The 20,574-nt window shown below is 38.3% G+C and overlaps 2 protein-coding genes across 2 annotated transcripts; both read right to left on the bottom strand.

Moving 5' to 3' along the window:
* Positions 1-1,612: 1,612 nt before the first annotated feature.
* Positions 1,613-20,294, bottom strand: LOC137657841 (uncharacterized). The gene is made up of 3 exons (XM_068392430.1): positions 20,104-20,294; positions 14,392-14,465; positions 1,613-6,482 (listed from the first exon to the last, which is right to left on the bottom strand). The coding sequence occupies exon 3, from the start codon at positions 6,461-6,463 to the stop codon at positions 1,874-1,876; it is 4,590 nt and encodes a 1,529-aa protein (XP_068248531.1). The 5' UTR covers positions 6,464-6,482; positions 14,392-14,465; positions 20,104-20,294; the 3' UTR covers positions 1,613-1,873.
* On the bottom strand, positions 7,699-20,125 carry LOC137657319 (uncharacterized). Its single transcript, XM_068391653.1, has 5 exons — positions 20,104-20,125; positions 9,886-10,245; positions 8,968-9,346; positions 8,341-8,524; positions 7,699-8,181 (listed from the first exon to the last, which is right to left on the bottom strand). Exons 1-5 carry the CDS (start codon positions 20,123-20,125, stop codon positions 7,699-7,701), a joined length of 1,428 nt encoding a protein of 475 aa, XP_068247754.1.
* Positions 20,295-20,574: the final 280 nt, after the last annotated feature.

The following is a 20,574-nucleotide window of genomic DNA, read 5'->3' on the forward strand; positions in this document are numbered from 1 at the left end:
TACACAAAATTTACTTGTACTGCCTTATAGTAGTTCTTTTAAAGAAATTCCCCAACTGCTGAAAAATTCCTATGCAAATGTAGCATTTAAGAGTAGCAATACAATGAAAATAAGCCTTAATAAAGAATTCTCCTGGCATTACCAAGGGATGTGTATATCGTATTCCATGCAATTCATGTGAAAAATTCTATATTGGTCAAACTGGTAAAGCCCTAGAAAAGAGAATTGAACAATCATGTTTCGACTTTTGTTAGGGTTCAACTTAACACTCCATAATTTGCATCAAACACTAATTTTAGCTAGATCCCTATTAAGGGATTCAGTAACCCAATATTAACTTTCAGGAGATGTAATTGAGGCAAAGAGCGTAGCATCATCTGCATATGCAACAAGATTGTTTTCTAGGCTAAACTACATACAGTATGAAAAGTAATGGGCCAAGAACATTACCCTGGGGAAAACCAAATCACATTCCTATACTTACTATAGCACTCATCAATCAACAACAACTCTTTGCAATCTATTGCTCGGCTGTAAATGCTGAGCAATCGGAACGAACAAACGTATTGCTTAAATATTCTATAATGATAGTAAGAAAAGACCCACCTACTCCCAACTATTTGAGTTTGAAAAGCTAGGCAGCATTCAAAATGTTTATGGTTTTATACACACATTAATGGATACATACATATGTGAAGTTATTGTGGGTGATTACAGCTGCCTCCCCCAAAACAGCGTTGTCCCGTTTAGAACTTTAAGTGCCATATATCTTTTCCCTTTGTGACAGAGTAACAGTAAAGTTTGTGGTGTGGTACATAAGACAAGTCTGTTATAGACCAGTGTGGTTTTGAGCATTATTAGATCCCCTCCCAATTGGTTTTTGTAAATCTATGGGATCGAACAACCAATCACGAACAGGAGTAACCCCTTAGAGTGTAGATGGACGGGCCAAGGTGTGCCAAAACATTCTGGACACCAAGTTCCCATAGCCACGAAAGGAAAGTGAAAAGGCCTGATTGGAGTTGGTACTTTCGTCTCAAGGTCAAACTCTAAATGAAAGCCATGGTCTGTTTTTCAGTAATCCTAAGATACCTTCTTTGCTTAAATTCGTCTTATATGGAATCATCACAAAAGCTGTTAGTTTAAGGATACTCTTGTCCTTTATCAATTTAATATCCTTGTATATTTATTTTCATTGAGTCCCATGATGTCGCCAATAAGACATAAGTGCTAACTTCAATCAAGCAGTTTCATTTTTTCACATTTACTTTTGTGTATACACACATATATAAATCTTCAGTAAGGGTAGTGCTTTCTGTACGTCACGAACAATGCACTGTAAGCATTGCTTAAAGGTATTTCCACTGCACCCACTTTTTAACTTTCAACTATACCGCCAACTTCCTTCTTGCTGTCCAACCACTTTTAACTTTTACTTCATAGAGCAACTTCCAAGATTTTCCTCAGTTGCTCTTGGATGGTGAATGGCCTCCCAGGCTCCAGTATTGGACAATATGTCATTACCAAGCTACAGGGGCTATTAATGATAATGCACCATGTGCAAAAATCAAAATAAAGAAAAATGTCTAAATTTTATATCTTTATTCTTCCAATGACATTTAATGATATAAGAATTATATATATTGTATATATTTGCACATTTTTATTCTTTTTTTTTTTAAATTTCCCTGAAAATAAAACAGTTCACTCTGAGAGATTTTACTGTAGAACAAAACCCCTAACCTCCGTGAGCTACGATAGCAGGGTTATTCCCGGTTATTCAACATGTACTGCCTACGTACAACTTTCAGATTGCTTATATTGTACTACTCAAAGAAAACTAACTGATACATTTCTCTTGCCCATCTCAGTTTTACTCTGCCAATTTTTGCATTTTGCTAGCATGAGGCTTAGTCTTGCTCTTTGGACCCGGTCGTTTATAAGTTCTTTTCGTGTTGTTTGGGTTTTCGCACTCATCAAGTGTTATGGTAATAAACAGACCACATCCGAGACAACGTGAGGTCATACGGAAAGTTTTTAGATTTACACGAAATCTTGACGGACACAGCACTGTATAACACATGGGGCATTCCTCAGGGCACTTAACATTAGCTAGTCCTGTTGTTTCATCTGTCTGAAAGTTGATAATGAGTTGCTTTTCATCAGAATCCTGAGAATAATGGCTTCTGCTGTAGAGGTTTTGGGAAATGCTACTTGTATCACATATTGCCTCAGGGTTACTTCCTGCATCATGAATGTCAATCCTAATATCAAACTTTTCCTGGGAATCACTATTTCTATTCATTTCATTCCAGGATATCAGTTCTTTATCTGATGAACAGCTAAAAGACTGAATGTCACATCGCATGGCAGTACTCGCGTTATTACACAACGTAACATACTCTGTGATTGGCTGTAAGGTGGACGTTGCCTGGAATTCTTCCATGAAATACTCACTTTTCACTATGTCTAAGGTGGACGTTGCCTGGAATTCTTCCATGAAATACTCACTTTTCACTATGTCCACATTTGCTTCTATTTCATTCAATTCTTGGATCTCTTCTTTAACAATATCAAATTCTTTGCTAAATTTGGTTACATCTTCAGTAAGAAAATTAACTTCAATGTTTTCTGCAGCATTCATAATTTCATTTTTTTCTTGTCTCACAACGGTCTTTCCACTTTTAGATTTCCTTGGGAACAGTCCTTCCTTTTCTATGCAATCACCATAACCACTTTTAGCAACTATTTCTTTATCTGATTTTTCTGCCACCAAAATTTGTTTTCCTTTTGGAAGAACTGGTATCTTTAGTTTTATTTTCCTATATTTGTTACAGGCTTTTTCAGAGTAGCATGCCAAATTTTTAGGGTCTTCTTTCAGAATAGGTGCACTGCTGGAACACGACTGAGAATCTATAACATCTTTAGAGCCTTCTCCCATGTCAGTTGAGCTGATAGAGGCAGACTCAAATCCTACAGAGACTTTAGGGACTCCTACCACAACAGAAGGCCTAACCTTAGATGCAACAGAATCTCTCAAGCTTTCTTCCACTGTAGCTACATTGATGGAGCATGACTCTGAACCTACTGAACTTTTAGAATTATCTTTTACATTGGTGGAGTTAGCATTGATTTCTGTAAAACAAGAATTTGTCCCCATATTAACAGAATCTCTACAGCTTTCTTCCTCAATAGCTACACTGATGGAACACGGCTCTGAACTTACGGAACTTTTAGAATTATCTTTTACATTGCTTAAATTAGTATTGCTTTCTGAAAAACAAGAATTTGTCCCCATATTAACAGAATCTCTAGAGCTTTCTTCCTCAATAGCTACTCTGATGGAACATGGCTCTGAACTTACGGAACTTTTAGAATTATCTTTTACATTGGTGGAGTTAGCATTGATTTCTGTAAAACAAGAATTTGTCCCCATATTAACAGAATCTCTACAGCTTTCTTCCTCAATAGCTACACTGATGGAACACGGCTCTGAACTTACGGAACTTTTAGAATTATCTTTTACATTGCTTAAATTAGTATTGCTTTCTGAAAAACAAGAATTTGTCCCCATATTAACAGAATCTCTAGAGCTTTCTTCCTCAATAGCTACTCTGATGGAACATGGCTCTGAACTTACAGAACTTTTAGAATTATCTTTTACATTGCTTAAATTAGTATTGCTCTCTGAAGAAAAGGAATTTGTCCCCATATTAACAGAATCTCTAGAGCTTTCTTCCTCAATAGCTACACTGGTGGAACATGGCTCTGAACTTGAGGAACTTTTAGAATTATCTTTTACATTGGTGGAGTTAGCATTGATTTCTGAAAAACAAGAATTTGTCCCCATATTAACAGAATCTCTACAGCTCTCTTCCTCAATAGCTACTCTAATGGAATATGACTCTGAACCCACTGAACTTTTAGAATTATCTTTTAGATTGGTGGAGTTAGCATTGATTTCTAAAAAACAGGAATTTGTCCCCATAATAACAGAATCTCTACAGCTCTCTTCCTCAATAGCTACACTGATGGAATATGACTCTGAACCCACTGAACTTTTAGAATTATGTTTTACATTGGTGGAGTTAGCTTTGTTTTCTGAAGAACACGAATTTATTTCCATACCTACTCCACCTTGCTTGCCTATATCCGTTTTAGTCAATGGCCCTGATAGCTTATCATTTGATTTAGAAGTAAAATCCTTACCTTCTTCACTGACAGACTTTCTTTTAGAATCTGCAATATGATTGCTTGAATCTGAATAAGTTTTACTAGCTAATTGTTGAGCCTTTCCAAGTACTGATCCCCTAGGTTTCACATTAAACATTGATCTTAAACTATTCATATAGATATGTTTTTTAAACAAGTATGGTTCAGACTTTTTGTTTCTATACGGGATTTTTATTTTGGGGGACCGATAGTCAAAATTATTCACACAATAAAAATCATGGGTATCACGAAATGCATTCTTGCACTGATGCCCTTTTCTCTCACTTTCTGCCAACTCTTTGCAATTCACAATAAGCAAATCACATCTTTTACATTCCATATGTCCAAAAAGTAAATGCTGGAGGATCTCTCGCCCTGCTACTGTAATTTTGCACATTAAACAATATGTTCCATATGGAAGTTTATCAATATTATCATAAACACTAAGATGGCTTGTATCTTTTACTGACAATTTTTCAGCAAAAGAAGAATCCTTTTGTTTTTCCATACCAGTCTGAGATTCATAGCATTCATTAGTGTTACCATTATGCATGATTGGTACTGAAGGCTCGGTAACAACTGCATTGTTATTCATAGAAGGTATAACTGTAGACCCTTTGGGTTTTTCACTGAGCACTGAATCAAATAAATCCTCAAAACAAACCGAAGAACGGCGTGAATTTTCATGGTTTTCTTGATACATTTCTGCAAATGTGTTCATTACAGCTTCTGGTGTGAAAACATCTTGTGTCGTCTTACCTCTAACAACCCGAGAGCCAGAAGAAACTAATGAAGAACCTTTGGACGGTTTTGAGATGGCATCCTTTGAAGATTGGCCAAGTCTTGAAGAGCTGCTGTCAGGTGGTGCCAAGAGATGTGTTGTTCTTAAATCATATGGATGAGGAGGTATTAAAGGGAAATTTCTATTATTGTCCAGTTTCTTGTGCTTAAATTTGTTCTTGGAGAGGAATAAATTTTTTGACATCACTTTTGATTTTGTAAGTCTATCCAATTTTATCTTGCTTGAAGAATTATGATCCAAAATAGGTTTATCATTTAATGATGATGGTACTACTTTCAAATTTTGTGATCTTGACTCAATAACATAAGGGATGAGAGAAGGTTTGTATGATGGCAATGAAGTTTTTTCTAATTTACCTCGTGACTGAATTATCACTACGTCCAAATTTTCATAGATTATTTCGAAATCATCATCATTTTTGTCAAATGATAATGTACCGGGAGTCTCTGTGTCCTTTACTAACAAAATTTCATTAGACGATACAATCTCTTTGGAGGCTAGTGGCTTTTGATACCCTTGATCTATCACTGTTCCTTGCAGTTCATTTTGACTTTTACTGAAAGGAATCTGGTTTTGTCCAATATTTTTCTGGAAGGACTGATAGGAGGAAAGATTGTCTGGGTTCTCAACTTCTTTCTTATCAGAATTAGGATAAGGTAGCTGATGCTTCTGGCCCTGAAAATTCTGATAGGATGGAGGTGTTTGGCGAGCGATCTGAGAACACGGTGGTTTCTGAAGGTAAGGTAATAAGATTGGACGTTTAACTGGGGATCTTAGCAACGGCTGTGAATTGTGATGGGAAGAGTTACGTTCTTGTCCTATTGGTGTGTCTGGTGATGCCTTATTGTCATTTACACGTTCATTTTGTGATGACAGATGCTGCAGTGCTTTCCTCTCTGTCTTGCTTTCTTCTAGTCTCTGAGGATATTCTGAAGAGGGCGAAGGAAGAGTAGTTGCAGAGTAAAAGAATTTCTTGTGATGATAGGAACCATATATGTCTTTTTCAGGTTTATGAAAGTTAACCTGTTGGTTATTTACAGGACTTTGCAAATTTATTGCTGTCCTTGCATTATTTTGGTATACTGTTACTTTGTCTAACAATGGATGAGAATGTGTCCATACGGTACTGGCCTGTACTTGCTGAGACTCTGAAAATTCATGACTAATATGGGCCAATCTAGGTACCGAGTACTTCTGACATGCAGATAAAGAGACTTTTTGTGTATCTTTTCTCACTGCTTCAATGCCTTCACCAGATGACACAGGTTCAATATTTTCAAAGAAGGCTCGATTTCTTTTTGTGTTGTTGATATGTGCAATTCTTTCCGGAAGGCTTTTTTTTAACTTTTCATTATCATTTTGCAGCTCACGTATTTTCATAACATTTCCCTTAAAAACACGCTTCAGTTTTTCAAAGGAAGATCTACTTATAACGACCTGGTCCGCCATCTTGATAAATAGATGTAATCTGAAAAGAAAAATAAATATTTTTGGCCAAAAAGGAAAAGAATATCATGAGCACCTAAATCAATAAGAAGAATAATAAAGTAACCAACACAAAGTATTCTGAAATATATTACATTTGATTAGAAAAACGTCTCCTTTGCAAAAGAAATAAAATGAAAGTATCAGTGGACTGTGGATGCATGAAAGTTTTTGATAACAAAGTAAAATTGAAAACATAGAAAGTAATTGCTTGTCCATTCTTTCTGACATCCAACAGAATACCACTGCCTGGAGCTTGTCGCCGGGCAAAGTCTCTGACTAGCAGTAGCAGGCCACAAGGGTGGTTAGACTCTGATTAGTGTGGCCAGAGTATTTCAAGTTACTCAGCCCAAAAGATACTTGCTTATTTAAAGTCAGGTTTAGTCCAAAGAGTAAGAATAAGGGTTGGTCCTCGACAGCCGACAGATTCATGCCAGGTCGGGGGCTTATTCCACATCAAATCGGTAACGTCATATATTTCAGTCAACAGTTAGGTCTAGAATGTGTCTGTTAGTTGACCAATGATGTCGAGTCTGTTGGTTGACTTACTGATGTCACATACTGTCGGTTGATGGAACAACAGTGTGTCTGTTGGTTGACAGAACAATTGTGTCTCTGCGGGTGATGGAACAACTTTGTGTCAGTTGGTTGATGAAACAACTGTGTTTCTGTTGGTTGTCATAAAAACTTTGTATCTGTTGGTTGACGGAACAATTTCATGTATACAGTATTAGTTAACAGACACACTCTGTGTCTGTTGGTTAACGGAACAACTGTGTGTCTCTTGGTTAATGGAACAACTTTGTGTCTTTTAGTTGAAGGAACAAATCTGTCTCTGTGGTAGACAGGGTTGATGGAAAAAGTGTGACTGTTGGTTGACAAAACAAATTTCTTTGTGGTTGACAGAACAACTTTGTTTCTATGGTTGACATAACAACTGTGTCTGTTGGTTGACGGAGCAACTGTGTTTCTGTTGGTTGATGGAACTTTGTGTCTGTTGGTTGACAGAACAACTTTATGTCTGTTGGTTGATGGAACAACTTTGTGACTATTGGATGACGGAACAACTGTGTATCTGTGGTTGATAGAACAACTATGTGTCTGTTGGTTGATGGAACAACTGTGTATCTGTGGTTGATGGAACAATTTTGTGTCTGTTGGTTGACAGAAGAACTATGTATCTGCTGTTGATGGAACAACTATGTGTCTGTTGGTTGATGGAACAACTGTGTATCTGTGGTTGATGGAACAACTTTGTATCTATTGGTTGACGGAAGAACTGTGTATCTGTGGTTGATGGAACAAATGTGTATCTGTGGTTGATGGAACAACTTTGTGTCTGTTGGTTGAGAGAAGAACTGTGTATCTGTGGTTGACGGAACAACTTTGTACTTTGTGTCTGTTGGATTACTGAACAACTGTGCCCCTTTGGTTGACAAAATAAATGTGCATCTATGGTTGAAGGAACAACTGTGTAATCTGTGGTTGATGGAACAACTGTGTATCTGTGGTTGACGGAACAAATTTGTGTTTGTGGTTGACGGAAGACTGTGTAATCTAAGGTTGACAGAACAACTTTGTAGTTGATGGAACAATTTTGTGTCTACTGGTTGATGGAACAACTGTGTATCTGTGGATGAAGGAACAACTGTGTATCCCTGGTTAATGGAACTACTTTGTGTCTGTTGGTTGACGGAACAACCGTGTAATCAGTGGTTGAAGGAAGAAATGTGTATCTGTGATTGATGGAACAACATTGTGTCTGGTGATTTACTGAACAACTGTCTCTCTTTGGTTGACGGAATAAATGAGAATTTGCGGTTGACGGAACAAATGTGTACCTGTGGTTGACGGAACAACATTGTGTCTGGTGGTTTACTGAACAACTGTGTCTCTGTGGTTGATGGAACAAATGTGTATTTGTGGTTAACGGAACAACTTTGTGCCTGTTGATTTACTGAACAATCGTGGCTCTGTGGTTGACGGAACAACTTTGTGTCTATTGGTTGACGGACAACTGTGTCTCTGTGGTTAACAGGACAACTTTGTGTCTGTTGGTTTACTGAACAACTGTTTATCTATGGTTGATGGAACAAATGTGTAGCTTTGGTTGATGGAACAAATGTGTATCTGTGGTTGACGGAACAACTGTATAATCAGTGGTTGATGGAACAAATGTGTACCTGTGGTTGCCGGGACAACTATGTAATCTGTGGTTGATGGAACAACTGTGTAATATGTGGTTCATGGAACAAATGTGTATCTGAAGTTGACGGGACAACTATGTAATCTGTGGTTGACGGAACAAATGTGTATCTGCGGTTGACGGGACAACTGTGTAATCTGTGGTTGATGGAACAAATGTGTATCTGTGGTTGATGGAACAACTGTGTAATCAGTGGTTGATGGAACAAATGTGTAATATGTGGTTCATGGAACAAATGTGTATCTGTGGTTGACGGGACAACTGTGTAATCTGTGGTTGATGGAACAAATGTGTATCTGTGGTTGACGGAACAACTGTGTAATCAGTGGTTGATGGAACAAATGTGTATCTGTGGTTGACAGGACAACTGTGTAATCTGTGGTTGATGGAACAAATGTGTATCTGTGGTTGATGGGACAACTGTGTAATCTGTGGTTGATGGAACAAATGTGTATCTGTGGTTGACGGAACAACTGTGTAATCAGTGGTTGATGGAACAAATGTGTATCTGTGGTTGACGGGACAGCTGTGTAATCTGTGGTTGATGGAACAAATGTGTATCTGTGGGTGACGGGACAACTGTGTAATCTGTGGTTGATGGAACAAATGTGTATCTGTGGTTGACGGGACAACTGTGTAATCTGTGGTTCATGGAACAAATGTGTATCTGTTGTTGACAGGACAACTGTGTATCTTTGGTTGATGGAACAAATGTGTAACTGTGGTTGACGGAACAACTGTATAATCAGTGGTTGATGGAACAAATATGTATCTATGGTTGATGGGACAACTATGTAATCTGTGGTTGACGGAACAAATGTGTATCTGTGGTTGACGGGACAATTAGTAATCTATGGTTGACGGAACAAATGTGTATCTGCGGTTGACGGGACAACTGTGTAATCTAAGGTTGACGGAACAAATGTGTATCTGTGGTTAACGGGACAACTATGTAATCTGTGGTTGACGGAACAAATGTGTATCTGCGGTTAACGGGACAACTGTGTAATCTGTCGTTGACGGAACAAATGTGTATCTGCGGTTGACGGAACAACTGTGTAATCAGTGGTTGATGGAACAAATGTGTATCTGCGGTTGACGGAACAACTGTGTAATCAGTGGTTGATGGAACAAATGTGTAATATGTGGTTCATGGAACAAATGTGTATCTGTGGTTGACGAGACAACTGTGTAATCTGTGGTTGATGGAACAAATGTGTATCTGTGGTTGACGGGACAACTGTGTAATCAGTGGTTGATGGAAAAAATGTGTATCTGTGGTTGACGGGACAACTATGTAATCTGTGGTTGAAGGGACAAATGTGTATCTGTGGTTGATGGAACAACTGTGTAATCTGTGGTTGACGGAACAAATGTGTATCTGTGGTTGACGGGACAACTGTGTAATCTGTGGTTGATGGAACAAATGTGTATCTGTGGTTGACGGAACAAATGTGTATCTGTGGTTGACGGGACAACTGTGTAATCTGTGGTTGACGGAACAAATGTGTATCTGTGGTTGACGGGACAACTGTGTAATCTGTGGTTGACGGAACAAATGTGTATCTGTGGTTGACGGGACAACTGTGTAATCAGTGGTTGACGGAACAAATGTGTATCTGTGATTGACGGGACAACTATGTAATCTGTGGTTAACGGAACAAATGTGTATCTGTGGTTGACGGGACAACTATGTAATCTGTGGTTGATGGAACAACTGTGTAATATGTGGTTCATGGAACAAATGTGTATCTGTGGTTGACGGAACAACTATGTAATCTGTGGTTGAAGGAACAAATGTGTATCTGTGGTTGATGGAACAACTGTGTAATCTGTGACTGACATAACAAATGTGTATCTGTGGATGACAGGACAACTATGTAATCTGGGGTTAATGGAACAAATGTGTATCTGTGGTTGACGGGACAACTATGTAATCTGGGGTTGATGGAACAAATGTGTATCTGTGGTTGACGGGACAACTATGTAATCTGTGGTTGATGGAACAAATGTGTATCTGTGGTTGACGGGACAACTATGTAATCTGGGGTTAATGGAACAAATGTGTATCTGTGGTTGACGGGACAACTATGTAATCTGGGGTTAATGGAACAAATGTGTATCTGTGGTTGACGGGACAACTATGTAATCTGGGGTTAATGGAACAAATGTGTATCTGTGGTTGACGGGACAACTATGTAATCTGGGGTTAATGGAACAAATGTGTATCTGTGGTTGACGGGACAACTATGTAGTCTGGGGTTAATGGAACAAATGTGTATCTGTGCTTGACGGGACAACTATGTAGTCTGGGGTTAATGGAACAAATGTGTATCTGTGGTTGACAGGACAGCTATGTAATCAGTGGTTGGTGGAACAACTGTGTAATCTGTGACTGACATAACAAATGTGTATCTGTGGTTGATGGGACAACTATGTAATCTGTGGTTAATGGAACAAATGTGTATCTGTGGTTGACGGGACAACTATGTAATCTGGGGTTCATGGAACAAATGTGTATCTGTGGATGACGGGACAACTATGTAATCTGTGGTTAATGGAACAAATGTGTATATGTGGTTGACGGGACAACTATGTAATCTGGGGTTCATGGAACAAATGTGTATCTGTGGTTGACGTGACAACTATGTAATCTGGGGTTCATGGAACAAATGTGTATCTGTGGATGACGGGACAACTATGTAGTCTGGGGTTAATGGAACAAATGTGTATCTGTGCTTGACGGGACAACTATGTAGTCTGGGGTTAATGGAACAAATGTGTATCTGTGCTTGACGGGACAACTATGTAGTCTGGGGTTAATGGAACAAATGTGTATCTGTGCTTGACGGGACAACTATGTAGTCTGGGGTTAATGGAACAAATGTGTATCTGTGCTTGACGGGACAACTATGTAGTCTGGGGTTAATGGAACAAATGTGTATCTGTGCTTGACGGGACAACTATGTAATCTGGGGTTAATGGAACAAATGTGTATCTGTGCTTGACGGGACAACTATGTAATCTGGGGTTAATGGAACAAATGTGTATCTGTGGTTGACGGGACAACTATGTAGTCTGGGGTTAATGGAACAACTATGTAATCTGTGGTTAATGGAACAAATGTGTATCTGTGGTTGGTGGAACAACTGTGTAATCTGTGACTGACGTAACAAATGTGTATCTGTGGTTGACGGGACAACTGTGTAATCTGGGGTTAATGGAACAAATGTGTATCTGTGGTTGACGGGACAACTGTGTAATCTGGGGTTAATGGAACAAATGTGTATCTGCGGTTGACGGGACAACTGTGTAATCTGGGGTTAATGGAACAAATGTGTATCTGCGGTTGACGGGACAACTGTGTAATCTGGGGCTAATGGAACAAATGTGTATCTGTGGTTGACGGGACAACTGTGTAATCTGGGGTTAATGGAACAAATGTGTATCTGTGGTTGACGGGACAACTATGTAATCTGGGGTTAATGGAACAAATGTGTATTTGTGGTTGACGGGACAACTGTGTAATTTGTGACTGACATAACAAATGTGTATCTGTGGTTGACGGGACAACTATGTAATCAGTGGTTGATGGAACAACTTTTAGTCAATTGGTTGACGTAATGACGTCATGTGTCATAGCAAATGAGAATCTCTACAAAAAATACATGAAAGAAATATTTCAATTATGTCTGTCGGGTCACGAAGGTCGAACGCACGTGGGTTTAAAATGGAAGCAACTTTTTGGAAGTAAGTAAGAGGATTTGAAAGCAAACGATCTTCTAGAAGTCTCATGAATCCACTGGATAAGGTATATCGAACAGATGTTTTGGGACAAAAAACTCTACAATTATTATTATAATTTTTATCATTATTATTATTAGGCAAGCCACAACTCTGGTTGGAAAAGCAGAATGCTACGATCCCAAGAGCTCAAACAGGGAAAGCAAACTAGTGCGGAAAGGAAATGAGGGAATAACAAATAAATAAATAAAAAATATGAAATCTTTTAAAATTAGTATCAACGTGAAATTAGGTCAGTCATAAATAAACTATAAAAAGAGGTTAATGTCAACCTAATCAACAGAAAAATATTTACTAAAAGTTTTATCTTCTGAAGTTCCACTTATTCAACTGCTTAAAACTAAGCATCTTTTCCTGCTTCTGGGTAACATGCAAAGGTTTAAAGGCCGCTCATGAATGGCAGAAGCAAGGGACAGTGACATTGCACTAGAGATCACCATATATACATATGATCAGTGCCAAAGCCTCTCTACACCAAAACTAGGACCAGGGATGGCTAGGCAATGGCTGCTGATGACTCAGCAGGTAGACCAATAGTCTCCCCAAATGCCTCATCCTTAACTCACAAGGATGGTGAGGTTGCAGACACTGCAACAAACTATCGAGTTTGAGCTGGATTCGAACCCCAGTCTAACGATCACCGGGCAGAGACATTATCAATAGCATATCACATTCACATAACACAAGGGTTGTGGTGGCCGATGTGGTAACGTCCCTGACTGTCGAACGGCAGGCTGGGGTTCTAGTCCTACTCAGACTCGTTAGTTTCTTTGGTCGCTACAACCTCACCATCCTTGTGAGCTAAGGATGGGGGGAGGGGGTTTGGGGGAGCCTATAGGTCTATCTGCTGAGTCATCAGCAGCCATTGTCTGGCTCTCCTTGGCTTGGGTGGAGAGGGAGCTTGGGCGCTGATCATATGTATATATGATCAGTCTCTAGAGCATTGTCCTACTCGATAGGGCAATGTCACTGTCCCTTGCTCCTGCCATTCATGAGCAGCCTTTAAACCTTTAAACATGCTGATGTTTTTTTTTTTTCTATCTTCGCCATAAGATAAAGAATGTAAATACAGAAAGGGAGTGAAGTTGATACAACAAAATTTGATGAACACAGAGAGAAAGAGAGAGACTTAGATACAGAATACACATACAGAAAGAGTGAAGCTGACAAAACAAAATTTGATAAACACACACACAGAGAGAGAGAGAGAGAGAGAGAGAGAGAGAGAGAGAGATTACAAACAGAGTGAAGCTGACAAAACAATTCCTTAAACACAGAGAGAGAGAGAGAGAGAGATGCTTTATGCAAGGGGATTAGACTAAAGAGGATCATTAAAACAAATAGGCCTATGAGAGAGACAGAGAGATAGATGTGTATGTTACATGCAAGGGGATAGGACTGAAGGGGGAATATTAAAACAAATAGGCCTATGAGAGAGAGAGAGAGAGAGAGAGAGAGAGAGAGAGAGAGAGAGAGAGAGAGAGAGAGAGAGAGAGAGAGAGAGAGAGAATTATAAATAGTGAAGCTGACAAAACAATTCCATAAACAGAGAGAGAGAGAGATTACAAATACAGTGAAGCTGACAAAACAATTCCATGGAGAGAGAGAGAGAGAGAGAGAGAGAGAGAGAGAGAGAGAGATTACAAATACAGTGAAGCTGACAAAACAATTCCATGGAGAGAGAGAGAGAGAGAGAGAGAGAGAGAGAGAGAGAGAGAGAGAGAGAGAGAGAGAGAGAGATTACAAATACAGTGAAGCTGACAAAACAATTCCATGGAGAGAGAGAGAGAGAGAGAGAGAGAGAGAGAGAGAGATTACAAATACAGTGAAGCTGACAAAACAGTTCCATAAACAGAGAGAGAGAGAGAGATTCATACGTTACCTTTCAGAGAATTGACATTTTAATTTTAGAATTTCTCCATTAATAGTTGACCATTGGTGACACTTTCTCGTTACCTAGAAAGAAAAATGTTAAGAAAATTAAACAATTTGAAAGAGAGTAGGCCTACACAAATCTCACAATTGAAGAAAAAAATAATATTGATATGAATATTGTAAGGGCTCCAACAAGGAAATAAGCAGCCTGTATGGAAAGGAAATAGAAAAGATTAATTAAACTATGAAAAATAATAAAAGACAAAATTTGATATCTAATATAAAATAGATTAAGATCAGTATTAAAGTTATATAGATAAGTACAGATAAGACATATATAATTAAAGAAACGAGAGGTAACAACTTTCTGTAATATAAAACTGTAATTTCATTTCACAAAAAAACTGTTTCGCTGTCACCACCCCCATTACCGTTAGAGCCAGGTCCCACATAGAGATGTTTTTTTTTTTCCCAATAACTAATCATATATTTTTTCTTTTTATTCCAACAACCAATAACTTTACAATATGTTGCAAACAAATGTTATTTATAATTTAGCAAAAAATTCTGTTTAGCGGTTTTTACGCCTGGCTGACCTGTTGGGAATCTCCTTAGTTTTTTTTATCTTTTTATTAAAAAGTTAAATTACATATTCTTTACAATCACAATATTTACAGTATAATCACATTTAATTGCATTTTTCTATAAACAAATCCATCTAATTTAACAATTTATAACATCACACATCTTGATTTTAATTCCTAGTCACTCAAAAACAATAATTTATATACTTTTTGGTGATAGAGATAGAGATCTGTTAGTGGGTCCTGCTTAGAGCAAACACCTGATAGAAGGCAGACCTCGGTTGTTAAAAAAAGGGTCCGTCACTGAGACCATAACCATTAATCCTATGGGACTTTAAAATATCCTCTCTCGAAAACCTCATACAAGGGTCAAGTGAACCCAGACAGGGCATGAAAGGCCTACTAAGGCCAAGGCCAATAGACTAAGGCAAGACACAAACAGGGCCAGGTGCTGATTGGTGAATTGTCGAAAGCGGGGTCATTGTATCGATTGGGGATCAACAATGACGTTAGGTGCTTGAACTCTGTATTGACTCTGCTTGAACCAACAAAGAAAGTGTATTGACTATGCTTGAACCAACCAAGAAAGTGTATTGACTCTGCTTGAACCAACCAAGAAAGAGTATTGACTCTGCTTGAACCAACCAAGAAAGTGTATTGACTCTGCTTGAACCAACCAAGAAAGAGTATTGACTCTGCTTGAACCAACCAAGAAAGAGTATTGACTCTGCTTGAACCAACCAAGAAAGTGTATTGACTGTTTGAACCAACCAAGAAAGTGTATTGACTGCTTGAACCAACCAAGAAAGTGAGACCGTAGACGAGGGACGACGAGTGACAACCTTCGCATTTCGCCTCGGCCCTCGCCAGGCTCGCCGCCTCGCCCTCGGCCCCCTCGGTCAGTTATAATTGAGATCCCTTCAGGTTCGGACCCATTCTTCCTTCGATCCCATTTTTCCGGCAGGAACTCCGTCCAACTCCAGACGGAGACAGAGACGAAAAACCAAGGTTGAGTGAACAGTGTTTCGAGAAAATCATCGCTAAGTTCGACCCCACTACTACAAAAGATACTGTAAGTAACCTTTATGTGGAGAGAGTGCTACACGCAAAATGTTATTTACGAGGATATTAGACTGTTAAGGGGAATTACTAAAAAATAGGCTTATGAGAGAGAGAGAGAGAGAGAGAGAGAGAGAGATGTTTTGCGAGGTTATTAGACTGTAAGGGGAATTACTAAAAAAAATAGGCCTGAGAGAGAGAGAGGGGTGCTACATGCAAGGGGATTAGACTAAAGGGGATCATTAAAACAAATAGGCCTATGAGAGCGAGAGAGAAGTGTATGCTACATGCAAGGAGATTACACTAAGGGGGAATTCTTAAAACAAATAGGCCTATAAGAGAGAGAGAGAGAGGTGCTAAATGCAAGGGGATTACACTAAGGGGGAATTATTAAAACAAATAGGCCTATAAGAGAGAGAGAGAGGGGGGGGGGGTGCTACATGCAAGGGGATTGGACTAAAGGGGAATTAAAACAAATAGGCCTGAGAGAGAGAGAGAGAGAGAGAGAGAGAGAGAGAGAGAGAGAGAGAGAGAGAGAGGCTACGGGTGCTACTATAGCGTGAGGTCTACCACACTATAGCGTGAGATGTACTTCCCGTTAGCACTATAGCGTGAGGTCTACCGCTGAATTATTCGTCCCTCAGAGATAAAACACATTTCATACATTTGTTTAAGCAATAAACACCTAATTTAAACATATCTTACAAATGACTTAAATAGATGATTGGATTTCTAGTTACATTAAAAAAAGGAATAAAGGTAAAAATAAACATGTTATCATATATTTCCATACATTTATTCTAGCGATACACTCTTCGTACATCAAACAGGTTATCATATATTTCCATACATTTATTCTAGCGATACACACTTCGTACATCAATCATATTATCATATATTTCCATACACTTATTCAAGCGATACACTCTTCGTACATCAATCATGTTATCATATATTTCCTTACATTTATTCTAGCGATACACTCTTCGTACATCAAACAGGTTATCATATATTTCCATACATTTATTCTAGCTATACACACTTCGTACATCTTCTAAGAATGACACAAATAGATCACTGGAATTTATTCTCATCACCTTCCAGTAAAAATGATCAAGATGAGACTGGAACAGCTGACGACCAACACCTCACATTAATCTCTTTAGAATCATCGTTTTAGCGACCAACCACGTTCGCTCAATTGCGCGCGCGCGCGCGCGCGCGCGTGTGTGTGTGTGTGTGTGTGTGTGTGTGTGTGTGCCCCTGTCGCTGGATCCACATAATATTGCTGGTGGTTCACTGTAGAATGCTGATATCGATGATATCTCCATTAGTCAGAAGGAAAAACTGATTTAGGAGCTCCATTTGCTTCCCTTTACATGGGGAGGTCACGTATTTGATGGATTTGGGCAGTTCACATCAAGGCCCATAGAATAGGGCCTTGGTTCACATGTTCGAGGGTTTGGTGCGGGGCTGTGGGACTCAAGGTCACGCGGTAGACCTCACCCTCCACCAGGGTAGGCGACATCAAGGTCTATAGACCTTGGGCGACATATGGCGGTAGACCTCACACTATAGTAGCACCGATGCTACGTGCAAGGGGATTATACTAAAGGAGAAATATTAAAACAAATAGGCCTATGAGAAAAAATGTGTGCTACATGCAAATTTTTATTGGGGGGGCGGCAGGGGATTAGACCGTAAAAGGGATTTACTAGAACAAATAGGCCTGAGAGAGAGAGAGAGAGAGAGAGAGAGAGAGAGAGAGAGAGAGAGAGTAGCACATATAGAGATTTAAATGAGAACTGGTTTTCAGTTTCTAGGCCAATTTTAAGCTCTTGTAATTTTTCATTATTTTTTAATCCATAGGAATGCCATCAAATTGTCCTTTCAAACTGGAAGTTAGAGGTAGGCCTACTCCGGCTACTCGTGCACTACAGCACATAATCGGGCTTTTGGCAATAATTTTTTTTTCAAAGCAACAGATTAATCGAATATAAAATGAAAGAATTCTAAATAATAAGAGAAAATAAATACTGTCGAAATAACGGGATGGTACCATATAATCACAGTTCATAAACCAAGTTACCTTAAAGGAAGAGGCAAGTTGTTTACAATCCCTGGACAATTCTATCCTGTTCGTAATACTAGACAGGCTGTTAATTCTAATAGCCAGGCCTTCTCCATCATGAGGCTCAATACTACACAGTATTCTAGAAGTTTTGTTCCACCTGTTACCAAGTTGTGGAATGATCTTCCTAATCGGGTAGTTGAATCGGTAGAACTTCAAAAGTTCAAAGTTGGAGCAAATGTTTTTATGTTGACCAGGTTGACATGAGTCTTTTTATAGTTTATACATGACACATCTGTTTTTGACGTTGTTAATAGTTTATATAGGACATATCAGTTTTGACGTTGTTACTGTTTTTAGAATGATTTATTGTTAAGTTTTTCTCATCATTTATTTCCTTATTCCCTTTCCTCACCGTGCTATTTTTCCCTGTTGGAGCCCTTGGGCTTATAGCATCTTGCTTATCCAACTAGGGTTGTAGCTTGGCTAGTAATAATAATAATAATAATAATAATATTCTGTTTTGACGTTGTTACTGTTTTTAGAATGATTTATTGATAAGTTTTCTCATCATTTATTTATTTCCTTATTCCCTTTCCTCACCGGGCTATTTTTCTCTGTTGGAGCCCTTGGGCTTATAGCATCTTGCTTTTCCAACTAGGGTTGTAGCTTGGCTAGTAATAATAATAATAAAGACTACTTGAATATATAATAAAATGTGAATGTGTAAAGTACCATGGGCCCGATGCGTGGAATGTACACACACGTTCAAATCATGTACAGTTTGTAACTTTATGACTGGTGTACACTGTATACCAGTTTTCCCCTAGGGCGTTGTACAGATTTCGTCATGTTACACACTACACGACCGTGGCAATGTCTACTTCATCATCATCAAGTACGGAGTGTTCGATGTCGAACGGCCGTGGCCCTCTGCACAAAACTTCTCCATTCATTCCGGTCTTTTTTTTTTAAAACTTTTATTTAAAATAACAAAATACAATATTTACATTTTGTCAATTAAATAGTTGAACACATGAATTCCTTTGTAACAAGTTTCTTCAATTTTTCCTTATACAAAATTGACACAAACCATCTCACATGATTTAATCTTCCTCTAAGAAAACCAAGAGTATCATGTTCACCAAGTTTCTGCATACGGCTTATCCATATGCTTTACACATAATTACAAATTAGAAGAACTGCTGTGTTTCTATCTTTTTTATATTTAGTTTTAATGTCTAACATCAATAATTTGATCCATTCATTACCTTCTACAAAACAAAACCTCGTCTTGAGCATTCCTTGCCAACTCCACCATCGTTAGCCCGCACATCTCCTTGATATTTTTCACTCAATCTAGTTTTAGGCCTTCCTCTCGTTCTTGTACCATAGACTGATCCAAGTAGTAGCGTTCTTTCCAGAGTATTGTGTTTCCGAACCTATGTCTACTTGGTAGCTATTATTCTGTTCAATTAACTTGATTATTAAAAACCATGGGATCACATCTCTGAATTGTTTATATAGTTTACGTATAACATTTATATATCATCTTCTACGTTTATTGACGCAAAGGGCCTCAGTTAGATTTCGCCCGTCATCTCTATCTTGAGCCTTTAAATCAAAACATCTCCATATATATATATATATATATATATATATATATATATATATATATATATATATATATATATATATATATATATCCTTACAAAATATTCAACATAAATTGCTTCTATATCTTTGTACAGAGAAGTCCTCTACGGTTTATCAAAAGGGGAGTCCCCTACAGCTGATAGGCCGAGTTTCCTTTAAGGACGACCAGCCTAGCCAACCCAATGAATGCCCGCCATCGTCATAACAACATAGGCCAATAGGCCTAATGGCGTACATACATTTTCTCACACAGTACTCAAATATATTCTAACACATTCGGATTTTACTGTATATCAATGCAATATTAAACAGGAAAAAAATTGAACCAGAAATGTTTTCAATTACTTACTTAAGTTATACTGCAACTCCATGTTGATCACAAGATGTTAAACTGACGAAAATCCCATTGGTGCAGTGTATACATATCTTTCCTATGAAGGCGTAAGCATAAAATTAAGCACAGAAACCACACGCAGAAGGCATGACAGTAAAATCGCAACCTTTGCCCACGTTTTCAAACCAACACTGAAGGAATGCTAGCGGTGGCGGGTGTCCGCTTCGCTCAGCTTGAGCCCTTGGGGCAAATGGCAGCCTAGTCCTACTCCGTTTTCCCGCCTTTTATCCATTCACATGTTAACTTGTCTCGGTTTATACTCTGTCTTTATATATATATATATATATATATATATATATATATATATATATATATATATATATATATATATATATATATATATATATATATATATATATATATATAAGCATCGTGTTTTACCAAATGCATCTTTATATAGTTATAATTTATACACACACACACACA

The sequence above is a fragment of the Palaemon carinicauda genome, chromosome 18 (genome assembly GCF_036898095.1).
Source record: "Palaemon carinicauda isolate YSFRI2023 chromosome 18, ASM3689809v2, whole genome shotgun sequence".
Lineage (NCBI taxonomy): Eukaryota > Metazoa > Arthropoda > Malacostraca > Decapoda > Palaemonidae > Palaemon > Palaemon carinicauda.

Bases quoted from the DNA above. Each gene is read 5' to 3' on its own strand.
- LOC137657841 (XM_068392430.1), bottom strand. From the start codon at position 6,463: ATGGCGGACCAGGTCGTTATAAGTAGATCTTCCTTTGAAAAACTGAAG.
- LOC137657319 (XM_068391653.1), bottom strand. From the start codon at position 20,125: ATGGAGTTGCAGTATAACTTAA. The intron at 8,525-8,967 runs GTTGTCCCGTCA...TGTTAACCACAG, and splicing joins CATCAACCACAGATTACACA to AGACACAGTTGTCCGTCAAC. The intron at 8,182-8,340 runs GTACACATTTGT...GTCAACCAACAG, and splicing joins TGTTGTTCCGTCAACCACAG to ACACAAAGTAGTTCCATTAA.